This window comes from Bombina bombina, chromosome 10, assembly GCF_027579735.1.
Source record: "Bombina bombina isolate aBomBom1 chromosome 10, aBomBom1.pri, whole genome shotgun sequence".
Lineage (NCBI taxonomy): Eukaryota > Metazoa > Chordata > Amphibia > Anura > Bombinatoridae > Bombina > Bombina bombina.
This window is the reverse complement of record NC_069508.1, coordinates 6,122,242-6,141,914: the sequence shown is the minus strand read 5'-3', so window position 1 is coordinate 6,141,914 and position 19,673 is coordinate 6,122,242. Positions and strand designations below refer to the sequence as shown.

General features: G+C 41.6%; 1 protein-coding gene across 1 annotated transcript in view; it reads right to left on the bottom strand.

Annotated features, from left to right (window-relative positions):
• Positions 1-489: 489 nt before the first annotated feature.
• The window catches only part of RTCA (RNA 3'-terminal phosphate cyclase), a gene marked incomplete in the record, with an annotated part of 56,448 nt that continues 37,264 nt past the window's right edge, over positions 490-19,673 (bottom strand). The window contains 7 exon segments of the mRNA XM_053693734.1: positions 490-1,556; positions 1,665-1,769; positions 1,854-1,948; positions 2,045-2,103; positions 2,211-2,335; positions 11,442-11,583; positions 11,697-11,755. Coding sequence (XP_053549709.1) covers positions 1,464-1,556; positions 1,665-1,769; positions 1,854-1,948; positions 2,045-2,103; positions 2,211-2,335; positions 11,442-11,583; positions 11,697-11,755 — 678 coding nt within the window.

Sequence of the window (19,673 nt, the reverse complement as noted above, 5' to 3'; positions counted from 1 at the left end):
TGAAGTGTACAAGCGACTAGTGAAGTGTACAAGCGACTAGTGAAGTGTACAAGCGACTAGTGAAGTGTACAAGCGACTAGTGAAGTGTACAAGCGACTAGTGAAGTGTACAAGCGACTAGTGAAGTGTACAAGCGACTAGTGAAGTGTACAAGCGACTACTGAAGTGTACAAGCGACTAGTGAAGTGTACAAGCGACTAGTGAAGTGTACAAGCGACTAGTGAAGTGTACAAGCGACTAGTGAAGTGTACAAGCAACTACTGAAGTGTACAAGCGACTAGTGAAGTGTACAAGCGACTAGTGAAGTGTACAAGCGACTAGTGAAGTGTACAAGCGACTACTGAAGTGTACAAGAGGAAGGTAGTAACCGGTCAGCATTTGTACTGAGCCCTCATGTATAATGTTACCAGACACAGTCACATGACACTAGGAGCGCGGCTGCTGCTCTCAGTCACAAGCAGCAGAGGAAGTATCAGACTAACAGCAGCAGCACAGCATTAATCCTTTAATCCTCCAAATGACACAGAGCAGTAATCGCCTACTGAAACCTCCTGGAGCCCACTGCTGCCCTCACCTGGCAGCTCTGACAACTGCAAAGTGAATACTCTGACTGCAGCATCAAAAGCTGCTGGGATTTTTGCCAGCACAGGGCAACAAGGATATTAGAATATAAAAGGGCTGACAGTGGGACATTTAAGGGTGAACAGAAGAGGGCGAGTGCAAGGGATGACAGATGTCTGACACGAGGGTGAGGTGCGATACAGTGTGCGTGATGTCTGACACGAGGGTGAGGTGCGACACAGTGTGCGTGATGTCTGACACGAGGGTGAGGTGCGACAGTGTGCGTGATGTCTGACACGAGGGTGAGGTGCGACACAGTGTGCGTGATGTCTGACACAAGGGTGAGGTGCGACACAGTGTGCGTTATGTCTGACACAAGGGTGAGGTGCGACACAGTGTGCGTGATGTCTGACACGAGGGTGAGGTGCGACACAGTGTGCGTGATGTCTGACACGAGGGTGAGGTGCGACAGTGTGCGTGATGTCTGACACGAGGGTGAGGTGCGACACAGTGTGCGTGATGTCTGACACAAGGGTGAGGTGCGACACAGTGTGCGTTATGTCTGACACAAGGGTGAGGTGCGACACAGTGTGCGTGATGTCTGACACAAGGGTGAGGTGCGACAGACTCCTAGGAAGCCTTGGTTAGGGGCATTGCTCCCGTCTACTTGGACGCCATGATTTGTCATTATGCACAAAGTCCAGTGACAGAGCAGAACGAGGAGCTGTGCCAGGGACCTGATCATAACACCACCCATGCTCTCACTACTGTGGGTCCTTCCCATGGTGTCACTATGTCCCTGTGTTCATTGCTCTGCACCCCCTGGTGTGCCATGAAAGAGCTAAGGGGACTGTAAATGTCACAATGCTGGCACCAGGCTCAGAGGTCGCGTTTTCTCGTCACTCAGGCAGTTGGGTTCTGGTGTCCAGTCCCCTGACATTCAATGATATAGTTCTCTGCGTCTGGCTCCTCACATCTGTTCACTGTAAACTTTGCCTGAAGGGAAAAGACAATAAATGATGTGTGGCCCTCAAAACTGCAGCCTGTGCCCCCTGAATTATCTGCATGCACATCTAACCAACACCAGACATTCTCATTTATTACCTTGGTGAACTGTTGTGCGAAGTGGATGGCTGTTTGTGTGTGCAGTGTGAGAGGCCCTGTTCGGATCCGGGAGATTCCATCAGCCAGAGCCATAAATATGATCAACTGCATAAAAAAAACAATTCCCTGTTTAATCAGCAAATAAAACAAACTACATGTGGTGAGCATGGCAAGACTTTACTTCAATACCTGGTCTTGTAAATACTCATCCACGCAGCCGCCATGTCGCAAGTTTCTTAGCAAAATGTCTGCGGCCTCTGCTCCAACTTTATCTGCAGGCACACCTGTGAGAAGATAGTGTCTGAGTATGATGGAGGTGACAGCCACCCTCCCTCCTGCCCACATGCACCTCCCTGTGCAACAAATACAACGTGTCTTACCCCGTTTACTAAGCGCGGACCCTGCAAACAAGCAGCCTGTGGAGGTCTCAGCAATGACACTGGAGAAATAAGAAAGAGACGGATACCAAGTGTCAGGCACCATGACCTATAGAGCACATATCCCCCCAGACACTCACTAATAACCAGATTCAGCAAAACTACTTACATGATGCCACTGCCGTTGCCCACAGCTTTATCGCTGGGTTCCTGTACCGCTTGGATATCCACATGCAGATTGTTAACTTCCCGACGTATACAGCGCACTGCACTTGAAGCCATATCCCTCGCCATCTGCACAAAAAGCAAACACAGGAACATTATAAAGCAATCTAGGTAAAGACACGAACACCAGCGAGTAACCAGGTAATCTACTGCATACTACAGTATGCTGCACTGAGATGCAGAGCTACAGACACATAGCATATGGGGCTTGCTAATTGGAGGATAAGAAGTTAATCAAGCAACAGGGAGGGGTAAAGAAATCAGCAAGAAACGTGCAATTGTAACAGGATGGCCCTAGCTGGGAGCACTGTGCAGCATGAATGAGGCTATATAGTGCTGTATATAGAGGGAGCTAGAGAATGAGGCTCTATAGTGCTGTATATAGAGAGAGCTAGAGAATGAGGCTATATAGTGCTGTATATAGAGGGAGCTAGAGAATGAGGCTCTATAGTGCTGTATATACAGGGAGCTAGAGAATGAGGCTCTATAGTGCTGTATATAGAGAGAGCTAGAGAATGAGGCTATATAGTGCTGTATATAGAGGGAGCTAGAGAATGAGGCTCTATAGTGCTGTATATAGAGAGAGCTAGAGAATGAGGCTCTATAGTGCTGTATATAGAGAGAGCTAGAGAATGAGGCTATATAGTGCTGTATATAGAGAGAGCTAGAGAATGAGGCTCTATAGTGCTGTATATACAGGGAGCTAGAGAATGAGGCTCTATAGTGCTGTATATAGAGAGAGCTAGAGAATGAGGCTATATAGTGCTGTATATAGAGGGAGCTAGAGAATGAGGCTCTATAGTGCTGTATATAGAGAGAGCTAGAGAATGAGGCTATATAGTGCTGTATATAGAGAGAGCTAGAGAATGAGGCTCTATAGTGCTGTATATAGAGAGAGCTAGAGAATGAGGCTATATAGTGCTGTATATAGAGGGAGCTAGAGAATGAGGCTCTATAGTGCTGTATATACAGGGAGCTAGAGAATGAGGCTCTATAGTGCTGTATATAGAGAGAGCTAGAGAATGAGGCTATATAGTGCTGTATATAGAGAGAGCTAGAGAATGAGGCTATATAGTGCTGTATATACAGGGAGCTAGAGAATGAGGCTATATAGTGCTGTATATAGAGAGAGCTAGAGAATGAGGCTATATAGTGCTGTATATAGAGAGAGCTAGAGAATGAGGCTCTATAGTGCTGTATATAGAGGGAGCTAGAGAATGAGGCTCTATAGTGCTGTATATAGAGAGAGCTAGAGAATGAGGCTATATAGTGCTGTATATAGAGGGAGCTAGAGAATGAGGCTCTATAGTGCTGTATATAGAGGGAGCTAGAGAATGAGGCTCTATAGTGCTGTATATAGAGAGAGCTAGAGAATGAGGCTATATAGTGCTGTATATAGAGGGAGCTAGATAATGAGGCTATATAGTGCTGTATATAGAGAGAGCTAGAGAATGAGGCTATATAGTGCTGTATATAGAGGGAGCTAGAGAATGAGGCTATATAGTGCTGTATATAGAGGGAGCTAGAGAATGAGGCTATATAGTGCTGTATATAGAGGGAGCTAGAGAATGAGGCTATATAGTGCTGTATATAGAGGGAGCTAGAGAATGAGGCTATATAGTGCTGTATATAGAGGGAGCTAGAGAATGAGGCTCTATAGTGCTGTATATAGAGGGAGCTAGAGAATGAGGCTCTATAGTGCTGTATATAGAGAGAGCTAGAGAATGAGGCTATATAGTGCTGTATATACAGGGAGCTAGAGAATGAGGCTATATAGTGCTGTATATACAGGGAGCTAGAGAATGAGGCTATATAGTGCTGTATATAGAGAGAGCTAGAGAATGAGGCTCTATAGTGCTGTATATAGAGAGAGCTAGAGAATGAGGCTATATAGTGCTGTATATAGAGGGAGCTAGAGAATGAGGCTCTATAGTGCTGTATATAGAGAGAGCTAGAGAATGAGGCTATATAGTGCTGTATATAGAGGGAGCTAGAGAATGAGGCTCTATAGTGCTGTATATAGAGAGAGCTAGAGAATGAGGCTATATAGTGCTGTATATAGAGAGAGCTAGAGAATGAGGCTATATAGTGCTGTATATAGAGGGAGCTAGAGAATGAGGCTCTATAGTGCTGTATATAGAGAGAGCTAGAGAATGAGGCTATATAGTGCTGTATATAGAGAGAGCTAGAGAATGAGGCTCTATAGTGCTGTATATAGAGGGAGCTAGAGAATGAGGCTCTATAGTGCTGTATATAGAGAGAGCTAGAGAATGAGGCTATATAGTGCTGTATATAGAGAGAGCTAGAGAATGAGGCTATATAGTGCTGTATATAGAGAGAGCTAGAGAATGAGGCTCTATAGTGCTGTATATAGAGGGAGCTAGAGAATGAGGCTCTATAGTGCTGTATATAGAGAGAGCTAGAGAATGAGGCTATATAGTGCTGTATATAGAGAGAGCTAGAGAATGAGGCTATATAGTGCTGTATATAGAGGGAGCTAGAGAATGAGGCTATATAGTGCTGTATATAGAGGGAGCTAGAGAATGAGGCTCTATAGTGCTGTATATAGAGAGAGCTAGAGAATGAGGCTCTATAGTGCTGTATATAGAGAGAGCTAGAGAATGAGGCTCTATAGTGCTGTATATAGAGAGAGCTAGAGAATGAGGCTATATAGTGCTGTATATACAGGGAGCTAGAGAATGAGGCTATATAGTGCTGTATATAGAGAGAGCTAGAGAATGAGGCTCTATAGTGCTGTATATAGAGGGAGCTAGAGAATGAGGCTATATAGTGCTGTATATAGAGGGAGCTAGAGAATGAGGCTCTATAGTGCTGTATATAGAGGGAGCTAGAGAATGAGGCTATATAGTGCTGTATATAGAGAGAGCTAGAGAATGAGGCTATATAGTGCTGTATATAGAGGGAGCTAGAGAATGAGGCTCTATAGTGCTGTATATAGAGAGAGCTAGAGAATGAGGCTATATAGTGCTGTATATAGAGAGAGCTAGAGAATGAGGCTATATAGTGCTGTATATAGAGAGAGCTAGAGAATGAGGCTATATAGTGCTGTATATAGAGGGAGCTAGAGAATGAGGCTATATAGTGCTGTATATAGAGGGAGCTAGAGAATGAGGCTCTATAGTGCTGTATATAGAGAGAGCTAGAGAATGAGGCTCTATAGTGCTGTATATAGAGGGAGCTAGAGAATGAGGCTATATAGTGCTGTATATAGAGAGAGCTAGAGAATGAGGCTATATAGTGCTGTATATAGAGGGAGCTAGAGAATGAGGCTCTATAGTGCTGTATATAGAGAGAGCTAGAGAATGAGGCTATATAGTGCTGTATATAGAGGGAGCTAGAGAATGAGGCTCTATAGTGCTGTATATACAGGGAGCTAGAGAATGAGGCTATATAGTGCTGTATATAGAGAGAGCTAGAGAATGAGGCTATATAGTGCTGTATATAGAGGGAGCTAGAGAATGAGGCTATATAGTGCTGTATATAGAGAGAGCTAGAGAATGAGGCTATATAGTGCTGTATATAGAGAGAGCTAGAGAATGAGGCTATATAGTGCTGTATATACAGGGAGCTAGAGAATGAGGCTATATAGTGCTGTATATAGAGAGAGCTAGAGAATGAGGCTATAGTGCTGTATATAGAGGGAGCTAGAGAATGAGGCTCTATAGTGCTGTATATAGAGAGAGCTAGAGAATGAGGCTATATAGTGCTGTATATAGAGGGAGCTAGAGAATGAGGCTCTATAGTGCTGTATATAGAGGGAGCTAGAGAATGAGGCTCTATAGTGCTGTATATAGAGGGAGCTAGAGAATGAGGCTCTATAGTGCTGTATATAGAGAGAGCTAGAGAATGAGGCTATATAGTGCTGTATATAGAGAGAGCTAGAGAATGAGGCTATATAGTGCTGTATATAGAGAGAGCTAGAGAATGAGGCTATATAGTGCTGTATATAGAGAGAGCTAGAGAATGAGGCTCTATAGTGCTGTATATACAGGGAGCTAGAGAATGAGGCTATATAGTGCTGTATATAGAGAGAGCTAGAGAATGAGGCTCTATAGTGCTGTATATAGAGGGAGCTAGAGAATGAGGCTCTATAGTGCTGTATATAGAGAGAGCTAGAGAATGAGGCTATATAGTGCTGTATATAGAGAGAGCTAGAGAATGAGGCTATATAGTGCTGTATATAGAGGGAGCTAGAGAATGAGGCTATATAGTGCTGTATATAGAGGGAGCTAGAGAATGAGGCTCTATAGTGCTGTATATAGAGAGAGCTAGAGAATGAGGCTATATAGTGCTGTATATAGAGGGAGCTAGAGAATGAGGCTCTATAGTGCTGTATATAGAGGGAGCTAGAGAATGAGGCTCTATAGTGCTGTATATAGAGAGAGCTAGAGAATGAGGCTATATAGTGCTGTATATAGAGGGAGCTAGAGAATGAGGCTCTATAGTGCTGTATATAGAGGGAGCTAGAGAATGAGGCTATATAGTGCTGTATATAGAGAGAGCTAGAGAATGAGGCTATATAGTGCTGTATATAGAGAGAGCTAGAGAATGAGGCTCTATAGTGCTGTATATAGAGGGAGCTAGAGAATGAGGCTATATAGTGCTGTATATAGAGGGAGCTAGAGAATGAGGCTATATAGTGCTGTATATAGAGGGAGCTAGAGAATGAGGCTCTATAGTGCTGTATATAGAGGGAGCTAGAGAATGAGGCTATATAGTGCTGTATATAGAGGGAGCTAGAGAATGAGGCTCTATAGTGCTGTATATAGAGAGAGCTAGAGAATGAGGCTATATAGTGCTGTATATAGAGGGAGCTAGAGAATGAGGCTCTATAGTGCTGTATATAGAGGGAGCTAGAGAATGAGGCTCTATAGTGCTGTATATAGAGAGAGCTAGAGAATGAGGCTATATAGTGCTGTATATAGAGGGAGCTAGAGAATGAGGCTATATAGTGCTGTATATAGAGGGAGCTAGAGAATGAGGCTCTATAGTGCTGTATATACAGGGAGCTAGAGAATGAGGCTATATAGTGCTGTATATAGAGAGAGCTAGAGAATGAGGCTATATGTGCTGAATATAGAGAGAGCTAGAGAACTGAGGCTATATAGTGCTGTATATAGAGGGAGCTAGAGAATGAGGCTATATAGTGCTGTATATAGAGAGAGCTAGAGAATGAGGCTATATAGTGCTGTATATAGAGAGAGCTAGAGAATGAGGCTATATAGTGCTGTATATAGAGGGAGCTAGAGAATGAGGCTATATAGTGCTGTATATACAGGGAGCTAGAGAATGAGGCTATATAGTGCTGTATATAGAGAGAGCTAGAGAATGAGGCTATATAGTGCTGTATATAGAGGGAGCTAAGAGAATGAGGCTATATAGTGCTGTATATAGAGAGAGCTAGAGAATGAGGCTCTATAGTGCTGTATATAGAGAGAGCTAGAGAATGAGGCTATATATGTGCTGTATATACAGGGAGCTAGAGAATGAGGCTATATTAGTGCTGTATATAGAGAGAGCTAGAGAATGAGGCTCTATAGTGCTGTATATACAGGGAGCTAGAGAATGAGGCTATATAGTGCTGTATATAGAGAGAGCTAGAGAATGAGGCTCTATAGTGCTGTATATAGAGGGAGCTAGAGAATGAGGCTCTATAGTGCTGTATATAGAGAGAGCTAGAGAATGAGGCTATATAGTGCTGTATATAGAGGGAGCTAGAGAATGAGGCTCTATAGTGCTGTATATAGAGAGAGCTAGAGAATAAGGCTCTATAGTGCTGTATATAGAGAGAGCTAGAGAATGAGGCTATATAGTGCTGTATATACAGGGAGCTAGAGAATGAGGCTATATAGTGCTGTATATAGAGGAGAGCTAGAGAATGAGGCTATATAGTGCTGTATATAGAGAGAGCTAGAGAATGAGGCTCTATAGTGCTGTATATAGAGGAGAGCTAGAGAATGAGGCTCTATAGTGCTGTATATAGAGAGAGCTAGAGAATGAGGCTCTATAGTGCTGTATATAGAGGGAGCTAGAGAATGAGGCTATATAGTGCTGTATATAGAGAGAGCTAGAGAATAAGGCTCTATAGTGCTGTATATAGAGAGAGCTAGAGAATGAGGCTCTATAGTGCTGTATATAGAGAGAGCTAGAGAATGAGGCTATATAGTGCTGTATATAGAGGGAGCTAGAGAATGAGGCTATATAGTGCTGTATATAGAGAGAGCTAGAGAATGAGGCTATATAGTGCTGTATATAGAGAGAGCTAGAGAATGAGGCTATATAGTGCTGTATATAGAGGAGAGCTAGAGAATGAGGCTTCTATAGTGCTGTATATAGAGAGAGCTAGAGAATGAGGCTATATAGTGCTGTATATAGAGAGAGCTAGAGAATGAGGCTATATAGTGCTGTATATAGAGGGAGCTAGAGAATGAGGCTATATAGTGCTGTATATAGAGAGAGCTAGAGAATGAGGCTATATAGTGCTGTATATAGAGAGAGCTAGAGAATGAGGCTATATAGTGCTGTATATAGAGAGAGCTAGAGAATGAGGCTATATAGTGCTGTATATAGAGAGAGCTAGAGAATGAGGCTATATAGTGCTGTATATAGAGGGAGCTAGAGAATGAGGCTCTATAGTGCTGTATATAGAGAGAGCTAGAGAATGAGGCTATATAGTGCTGTATATAGAGGGAGCTAGAGAATGAGGCTATATAGTGCTGTATATAGAGAGAGCTAGAGAATGAGGCTATATAGTGCTGTATATAGAGGGAGCTAGAGAATGAGGCTCTATAGTGCTGTATATAGAGGGAGCTAGAGAATGAGGCTCTATAGTGCTGTATATAGAGAGAGCTAGAGAATGAGGCTATATAGTGCTGTATATAGAGGGAGCTAGAGAATGAGGCTCTATAGTGCTGTATATAGAGAGAGCTAGAGAATGAGGCCTATAGTGCTGTATATAGAGGGAGCTAGAGAAATGAGGCTATATAGTGCTGTATATAGAGGGAGCTAGATAATGAGGCTATATAGTGCTGTATATAAGGGCAGCTAGAGAATGAGGCTATAAGTGCCTGTAATATACAGGGAGCTAGAGAATGAGGCTATATAGTGCTGTATAAGAGAGAGCTAGAGAATGAGGCTATATAGTGCTGTATATAGAGAGAGCTAGAGAATGAGGCTTATAGTGCTGTATATACAGGGAGCTAGAGAATGAGGCTCTATATAGTTGCTGTATATAGAGGGAGCTAGAGAATGAGGCTCTATAGTGCTGTATATAGAGAGAGCTAGAGAATGAGGCTATATAGTGCTGTATATAGAGAGAGCTAGAGAATGAGGCTATATAGTGCTGTATATAGAGGGAGCTAGAGAATGAGGCTATATAGTGCTGTATATAGAGGGAGCTAGAGAATGAGGCTATATAGTGCTGTATATAGAGGGAGCTAGAGAATGAGGCTATATAGTGCTGTATATAGAGGGAGCTAGAGAATGAGGCTCTATAGTGCTGTATATAGAGGGAGCTAGAGAATGAGGCTCTATAGTGCTGTATATAGAGGGAGCTAGAGAATGAGGCTATATAGTGCTGTATATAGAGAGAGCTAGAGAATGAGGCTATATAGTGCTGCATATAGAGAGAGCTAGAGAATGAGGCTCTATAGTGCTGTATATAGAGAGAGCTAGAGAATGAGGCTATATAGTGCTGTATATACAGGGAGCTAGAGAATGAGGCTATATAGTGCTGTATATAGAGAGAGCTAGAGAATGAGGCTATATAGTGCTGTATATAGAGAGAGCTAGAGAATGAGGCTATATAGTGCTGCATATAGAGAGAGCTAGAGAATGAGGCTCTATAGTGCTGTATATAGAGAGAGCTAGAGAATGAGGCTATATAGTGCTGTATATACAGGGAGCTAGAGAATGAGGCTATATAGTGCTGTATATAGAGGGAGCTAGAGAATGAGGCTCTATAGTGCTGTATATAGAGGGAGCTAGAGAATGAGGCTCTATAGTGCTGTATATAGAGAGCTAGAGAATGAGGCTATATAGTGCTGTATATACAGGGAGCTAGAGAATGAGGCTATATAGTGCTGTATATAGAGAGAGCTAGAGAATGAGGCTATATAGTGCTGTATATAGAGGGAGCTAGAGAATGAGGCTATATAGTGCTGTATATAGAGAGAGCTAGAGAATGAGGCTCTATAGTGCTGTATATAGAGGGAGCTAGAGAATGAGGCTCTATAGTGCTGTATATAGAGGGAGCTAGAGAATGAGGCTCTATAGTGCTGTATATAGAGAGAGCTAGAGAATGAGGCTATATAGTGCTGTATATACAGGGAGCTAGAGAATGAGGCTATATAGTGCTGTATATAGAGAGAGCTAGAGAATGAGGCTATATAGTGCTGTATATAGAGGGAGCTAGAGAATGAGGCTATATAGTGCTGTATATAGAGAGAGCTAGAGAATGAGGCTCTATAGTGCTGTATATAGAGGGAGCTAGAGAATGAGGCTCTATAGTGCTGTATATAGAGAGAGCTAGAGAATGAGGCTCTATAGTGCTGTATATAGAGAGAGCTAGAGAATGAGGCTATATAGTGCTGTATATAGAGGGAGCTAGAGAATGAGGCTATATAGTGCTGTATATAGAGAGAGCTAGAGAATGAGGCTCTATAGTGCTGTATATAGAGGGAGCTAGAGAATGAGGCTCTATAGTGCTGTATATAGAGAGAGCTAGAGAATGAGGCTATATAGTGCTGTATATAGAGGGAGCTAGAGAATGAGGCTCTATAGTGCTGTATATAGAGAGAGCTAGAGAATGAGGCTCTATAGTGCTGTATATAGAGGGAGCTAGATAATGAGGCTATATAGTGCTGTATATAGAGAGAGCTAGAGAATGAGGCTATATAGTGCTGTATATAGAGAGAGCTAGAGAATGAGGCTATATAGTGCTGTATATAGAGGGAGCTAGAGAATGAGGCTAATAATGCTGTATATAGAGGGAGCCAAGCTATCAGTAGTCAGAACTAGACTTGTAGTAGCTGTAATTGGCAGCCTTGGGTGTGCCCATCCCCCGTGTAGATCTGTCTAGGAACAAGTACGAGGTCTTCAGCACCTCATTCCTGAATACTGCAGAAGACTTATGGGACACAAGTTTACCAGTCACCTTGTAGGGGAGGACACCAGCCACAAACGCTCGTCCGTAGATCTTGGTGACATTTCCTCGATCAGTCATAGTGATGGGGGTTAAGTTCTTCACTGGAGACACCTTGACTAAGATCTCCCCTCCTCCCCGGGGGTAATAGCCCCTAAAAGGAATAAACATGTCACCCAGAGACAAAGTAAGTGACCCTACCCAGCCGTCATACACATGGCAACACCTGAACCCTCAGCAGGCTACTGAATTACAGATCTAGGTCACCTTCTCCTGATGTCGCAGTCCAACTTAAATGCAAAGCGTTCGGCAATTGGTCTAAACACCTAGAAAAGAAGGGAGACTTATCAGCAATGAAACATCTTATACTTGTATTGTTCAATGTGCTTCTGTCACTCCTTATGGAGCGTAGGTTCCACAGCACTAAATATTATTAAAACAGTGACATTTTAGTCAAACATGACCTTAATCATATACTAAAAGAGAGAAGCGCTCAGCCTGGGAACCAACAATAGCATAATAGCTTGTTCTGTGGTTAGTTACCACCCAAGAAGCAGCCTCTTTAATGTCATTGTGTAGTATATCAGCCTGATCCAAATACCGAATATCCCTCTCTGAACCCCAGACATAGGTTTCAGCCTAGTGCAGGCCTCGTCAGTGAGGTGCAGCCATATTTATCTAGGCATACTGGGCAACGGGTCCTCGCCTGGCTTCCCGCATCACCCTTAGGGAGACTTCACTCGGGGTCATAATTTGCATAAATAAAATAAATAAAATAGAGAGAGAGAAGCTCTCAAGCTGGGAACGAACAATAGCTTGTTCTATGGCTAATTACCACCCTAGGAGCAGCCTCTTTTTGCTCAACATTGATGGGGAGGTACACTACAGAAAAAAGTGGGGTGAGGGGCCCACTACACTAGAAAAAAAAACCAACTAAAAAAGTGTATTTTATAGGTACTGGTAGCCAGTAATAAAGATGTCCACAATTAGTGGGATGGGGAGGGTTAGAGAGCAATTTGGGAAATCAGGGAGGTGGGAGTGTTGGGAAGGATCACTACACTGCACACAAATACAAATGATAGCGAATATATATATACACACCTAAACTGCCATCTGTCTGCCAGTACCTAAGATGGCGGTAACCAGTGGGGGGGGGGGGGGGGGGTGAAGGAGGGGGGGTAACAGGTGGGAGGGTAATCTCTACATTGCAGCTAAAATTAACCTTACAAGCTACCTAATCGACCCCTTAACTGCTGGGAATAATAAAAAAGTGTGGTGTGCAGCTGCAATTAGCGTCCTTATAATTACATATATGTCTGCTATTTCTGAAGGGGGTATCAGAGAAGCTTTTACAGCCATTTGTGTTATGATTGCACAAGTTGTATGTACATAATTTCATTAAAAAAAAACAAAGTTGCATTTGGCGGTGAAATGGTGGCATGAAATATACCAAAATGGACCTAGATCAATACCTTGGGTTGTCTACTTAAATGTAAACTTTCATCAATTAGTGCCCGGTTTTTAAAAAACAAGATTTATACTTACCTGATAAATCTATTTCTTTTCGGATATGGAGACTCCACAATGTCATCAATTACTAGTGGGAATATCACTGCTGGCCAGCAGAAGGAAGCAAAGAGCACCACAACAAAGCTGTTAAGTGTCACTCCCCTACCCATAAACCCCAGTCATTTGACCGAAGGGAAATGGAAAAAAAAAGGAAATTTATGCTTACCTGATAAATTTGTTTCTTTTATGATACGATGAGTCCACGTATTTCATCCTTGCTTATGGGATATCGCCTCCTGGTCAACAGAGGGAGGCAAAGAGCACCACAGCAGAGCTGTATATATAGCTTCTCCCTTCCCTCCCACTCCAGTCATTCGACCGAAGTTAGGAAGAGAAAGGAAAAGCCAAGGTGCAGAGGTGACTGAAGTTTAACAAAAATAAAAGACCTGTCATACAAAAACAGGGCGGGCCGTGGACTCATCGTATCGTAAAAGAAACAAATTTATCAGGTAAGCATACATTTCCTTTTTCTTTTACAAGATACGATGAGTCCACGGATTTCATCCTAACTTATACGATACAATACAAAAGCTATAGGACACGGATGAAAGGGAGGGACAAGACAGGGAACCTAAACGGAAGGCACCACTGCTTTAAGAACTTTTCTCCGAAAAACAGCCCCAGACGAGGCAAAAGTATCAAATTTTAAGAATTTTGAAAAAGTGTGAAGAGAAGACCAAGTTGCAGCTTTGCAAATTTGTTCAACAGAAGCATCATTTTTGAATGCCCATGAGGAAGCCACAGCCTAGTGGAATGAGCCATAATTCGTTCAGAAGGCTGCTGTCCAGCAGTCTCATATGCAAAACGGATGATACTCTAAAGCCAAAAAGAAAGAGGTAGCCGTAGCTTTCTGACCCCTACTCATCCCAGAAAACACAACAAACAGGGAAGAAGATTGACGAAAATCCTTAGTTGCCTGTAAGTAAAACTTCAAGGCACGGACCACATCCAAATTATGTAACAGTCGCTCCTTCTTAGAAGAAGGATTAGGACACAAGGAAGGAACAACAATTTCCTGATTAATATTTTTATTTGAAACAACCTTAGGAAGAAAACCAGGTTTGGTACGTAACACCACCTTATCAGAATGGAAAATAAGATAAGGAGAATCACATTGTAATGCCGAAAGCTCAGAAACTCTGCGAGCAGAAGAAATAGCAACCAAAGACAAAACTTTCCAAGATAATAACTTAATATCTATGGAATGCATAGGTTCAAACGGAACCCCTTGAAGAACTTTAAGAACTAAATTCAAACTCCAAGGAGGAGCAATTGGTCGAAACACAGGCCTGATTCTATTTAGAGCCTGACAAAAAGACTGAACATCTGGAACATCTGCCAGACATTTGTGCAACAAAATAGACAAAGCAGAAATCTGTCCCTTTAAGGAACTTGCTGACAACCCTTTCTCCAATCCATCTTGGAGAAAATACAAAATCTTGGGAATGCTAACCCTACTCCATGAGTAGCCCTTGGATTCGCACCAATAAAGATATTTACGCCATATCTTATGGTAAATTTTCCTAGTAACAGGCTTATGCGCCTGAATCAAAGTATCTATAACCGAATCAGAAAACCCTCGCTTAGATAAAATTAAGCATTCAATCTCCAAGCAGTTAGCTGCAGAGAAACTAGATTCGGATGATGGAAGGGTCCCTGAATGAGAAGGAAACACATAAGCTAGGCTGAAGGACCAAGGCACTGCCAAGGCATCTATCAGCTCGGCCTGGGGATCCCTGGACCTGGACCCGTATCTCTGAAGCATGGCATTCTGGTGAGATGCCATGAGATCCAACTCTGGCCTGCCCCATCTGAGAATCAGGTCGGCAAATACCTCCGGATGGAGTTTCCACTCTCCCGGATGAAATGTCTGTCTGCTCAGAAAATCTGCTTCCCAGTTTTCCACCCCTGGGATGTGAATCACGGACAGATGGCAAGAGTGAGAGACTCCGCCCACTGTATTATCCTGGCTACCTCTGTCATCGCTAAGGAACTTCTTGTTCCCCCCTGATTGATGTAGGCCACCATCGTTATGTTGTCCGACTGGAATCTGATGAATTGGGCCGAAGCCAACTGATTCCAAGCCTGAAGCGCATTGAATATTGCTCTCAACTCTAGGATATTGATGGGAAGGAGGGACTCCGCCTGAGTCCAGACCCCCTGAGCCCTCAGGGAATTCCAGACTGCTCCCCATCCTAACAGGCTGGCATCCGTTGTCACTATCACCCATGAGGGTCTGCGAAAGCATGTCCCCTGGGAAAGATGATCCAGCGACAACCAACATAGAAGAGAGTCCCTTGTCTCCTGATCCAGATGTATTTGAGGAGACAAATTTGTATAATCTCCATTCCACTGTCCGAGCATGCTCAGTTGCAGATGCCTCAGATGAAACCGAGCAAATTGAATGATGTCCATTGCCGCTACCATCAATCCAATTACCTCCATGCACTGAGCCACGGACGGCCGGGGATTGGTCTGAAGGGCTCGGCATGTGTTCAGAATTTTCAATTTCCTGACCTCCGTCAAAAATATTTTCATGGATAGAGAGTCGATTAGAGTTCCCAGGAAAGGAACCCTTTTTTGTGGAACTAGAGAACTCTTCTCCAGATTCACCTTCCACCCATGAATCCTCAGGAAGGACAGAACAATGTCGGTATGAGACTTTGTTAGCTGATAAGACGACGCCTGGATCAGAATATCATCCAGATAAGGCTCCACTGCAATGCCCCACGGACTCAGAACCGCTAGCAGCGACCCCAGAACCTTTGTGAAAATTCTGGGTGCCGTGGCCTGACCAAAAGGAAGAGCCACAAACTGAAAATGTTTGTCCAGAAAGGCAAACCTCAGGAACTTGTGATGATCTCTGTGGATAGGAACATGAAGATATGCATCCTTTAGATCCACGGTAGTCATAAATTGACCCTCCTGGATCAATGGAAGAATGGTATGAATAGTTTCCATCTTGAAAGATGGAACTCTGAGAAACTTGTTTAGACTCTTGAGATCTAAGATAGGTCTGAAAGTTACCTCTTTTTTGGGAACTACAAACAGATTTGAATAAAACCCCTGTCCCTGTATTGGAACGGGACAAAATACTCCCATGGAGGATAGGTCTCTTACACAACGTAAGAACGCCTCTCTCTTTATCTGGTCTACAGTCAATCGAGAGAGAAGGACTCTACCTCTGGAGGAAGAATTTTTGAATTCCAGAATGTGTCCCTGAGATACTATATCTATTGCCCAAGGTCTCATCCAAGCCTGGACGAAAAACGATAAGTCTGCCCCCCACTAGATCCGGTCCCGGATCGGGGGCCGCCCCTTCATGCTGACTTAGTGGCGGCAACAGGTTTTTTGGGTTGTTTGTCCTTGTTCCAAGCCTGGCTGGGTTGCCACATTGACTTGGGTTGAGAATAGCCCCCCTCCTGCTTAGAGGAAGGGGGAGAGGAAGATCCCTTGAAATTCCGAAAGGAACAAAAATTACTCTGTCGACCCCTCTGTTTGGACTTCTTATCCTGAGGGAGAAGGTGACCCTTACCTCCCGTGATGTAAGAAATAATTTCTTTCAAGTCAGGATCAAACAAGGTCTTACCCTTATAAGGGATAGCCAAAAGCTTAGTTTTGGATGACACATCGGCAGACCAGGACTTCAGCCATAAGGCCCTACGTGCTAAGATTGAAAACCCTGAGCTCTTAGCCGCCAACTTAGTAATTTACAGCGAAGCGTCTGTCACAAAAGAATTAGCCAGCTTAAGGGCTTTAATTCTGTCCTGTATCTCTTCCAAAAGGAGTCTCAGTTTTAAGAGATTCCTCCAGAGCATCTAACCAATAAGCAGCTGCCCTGGTAACCGTGACAATGCAGGCTGCCGGCTGTAAAAGTAATCCTTGATGAACATTAAGTTTCTTAAGAAGACCCTCTAATTTCTTATCTATAGGGTCCTTAAAAGCACAACTATCCTCAATAGGGATAGTAGTTCATTTAGCCAAAGTGGAAATAGCACCTTCCACCTTAGGTACCGTCTGCCAAGAATTCCTGATAGCATCCGCTATGGGATACATCTTCCTGAAAACGGGAGAGGGAGAAAATGGTATACCCGGTCTCTCCCATTCCTTAGCAATTATTTCCGAAGTTCTTTTGGGAACTGGAAAAACATCTGAATAAGAAGGGACTTCTAGATATCTGTCTGTCAGGGCACAGGTAAATACATATTTTTATATATATATATATATATATATATATATATATATATATATATTTATATATATATGTATGTATGTCAATAGGACAGGGAAATGTGTTTATGTATGAAACCATATTTTTATCAGATATTACTGGAATAAGGTTTAAATTCTGGTGTCAGGATTTGATTCACAAAAACCCCACAAGTTTGAATAAACATTTCAGGACTAAACTGCAGACAGGATGTCTCCAGAGGTTTGACACTAAAACATTTGCTCCCTAGATGAAAATACAAACATGTTTTAACCATAATTGAGAGTTAACATAGCCTTTGAAGCCCACTTCCTGCTGTGTAAAAAGACAACATTTTGATGCATAGATCAGGATACCATTTGTTTTTCAAAGTGGAAATGTGTGATAAACTCCCTACTCCTCGCAGAGAAACCTGTTAGTCTAGTTTAAAGTAACATGTCTTGGGAGAACCTTGGCATCACACTGAGGTGCAAATGAGCCCTGCTGTGGCTGCTAACACTGAAATATACAAAATATAAATGTTGCGTCTGGGGGAGGATAACACACAATGAAAGCACATGACTTACATGTTTCCAACAACTGTATTTAGATTACAAATAAAATATACTAGGAAAATAAATACAAGATACTGCATAGAAGTGGATGTGTGTGTATATATATATATATATATACATATTTTGAAAGCATGAATACCTTAGCCTCTGTGTTTTTAAAGAATATAAATAGATATTTGTGGACCCAAAAAAAAAAAAAATATATTAATAACACTTGCTTTTATTTCAGGTCTCCATGAAGAAGGTTCATACATCCAGGACTTATTAGAAACATAAAATATGGTATATTCATGTTAGAACACAATGCAGTACTGAATATAAAATAGGCTGTTATTTGTATAGAAATGCCAGGATACTGATAAAATTGTAATACATTTTAAGCTAATAATTAGCAGTATTAAATTGCCTTAATACAATACAATGTTAATAATATAACATATTTGGTATCAGAATAATATGAAAAAAATAATCTAATACTACCCATCTATAATTGGGGTTATATGTGATTAATACAGAGAGTTGTGGTCTGATTAAATAACCATCTTATGAGAATTATTAACTTGTTAAAAATGCTTAGAAATGTTAAAGGTGAATTTGTTGTGTTGTGATGTCTGCTGCCACCAGTGTTATGATGCGAGAATTGCAGCCATGAGATGATTGGTTGTTGCAGGAATGCATCTCCTTGACAACATACATTCCCAAATAAACCAATCCATGTTCAGTTGCAAAGGGCCAATCGGAGACAAGGTTTCCATTGAGCGTTCCCAATACTCACCAATAATAGATAATGATCAAAAAAATGGGAGGGGTAAAATCAGATGATTTAACCCCAAGCATAGAGACTGAGAGGGAGGCTGCTGGCTAATCCTGGAGGAATAACTACTGTGGTTATTATTAAAGCACACAGCTACTCTTAGACTCCATATGTGAATACCCCCAATTTTGAAATTCTGAGGTGAAATTGAATCTGTTGAGAAACATTGAAAACTGGATATCGATTGGTTTATTTGGTAAAGTATACAAGGTTATTGGTAAGACTATAGTTAAATTATAAATCACTGCAGTTTAAAGTACAGCAAATAGATTTAAAGAAGAAGTTTACATTTCAAGTTAGCATTTCATAGCCTATGTATTGTTTAAATCTGTATCTGGTAGGCTAAGTAACTTATCTGTGCAAGTTCTGATGTTTTAAATCAATATTGTATTAGGATAAATTGCAGTTAAATAGCAGAATATATATATTATCCTATTGTTTATAAGCACTGTTAGGATTGTATTGTTTGGATGTTAAAAGTTAAAGATTTTAGTCCCATGGTGTTAACTGTATGAAAGGCTGTTTGTAGATAAGGCTGATTTTTAAAGGTAACATTTTCTGGGCTTTGTAAGAAGGATAGCATATCTTAATAGTTGGTTTTAACGTGTATAATAGTGTTTCATATTCTGGTATTACAAATATATTTCAAAATGCTCATGGACATTAACTAAATAAAAGAATTCAGGTATTTATATTAATTGTGTGGTTTCTAGTAGATGCATATCGATTGAGGGTTTATTTTAAAGGATAATTATTTAAATATATTGTGTTATAACCCTGCCATAAGCTGATATATTATTTGGAGAGCACTACTGAAGATTCTTATCATAAATACTGACATGTCCAAACCACACAAATTACTATCCAAAGTAATAAAGTAGCGCAAATTACACCCAATATCTTATATTAATAACAATAATCGAAACTTGATAATATAATATATATAAAACGCTATCATAAATATATATATATCTATATATATATATATATATATATATATATATATAATATATATATATATATATATATATATATATCTATATATCTATCTGTCCAACTTACTCAATTTTTCTGGAGGGACCACGATAGAATCACAG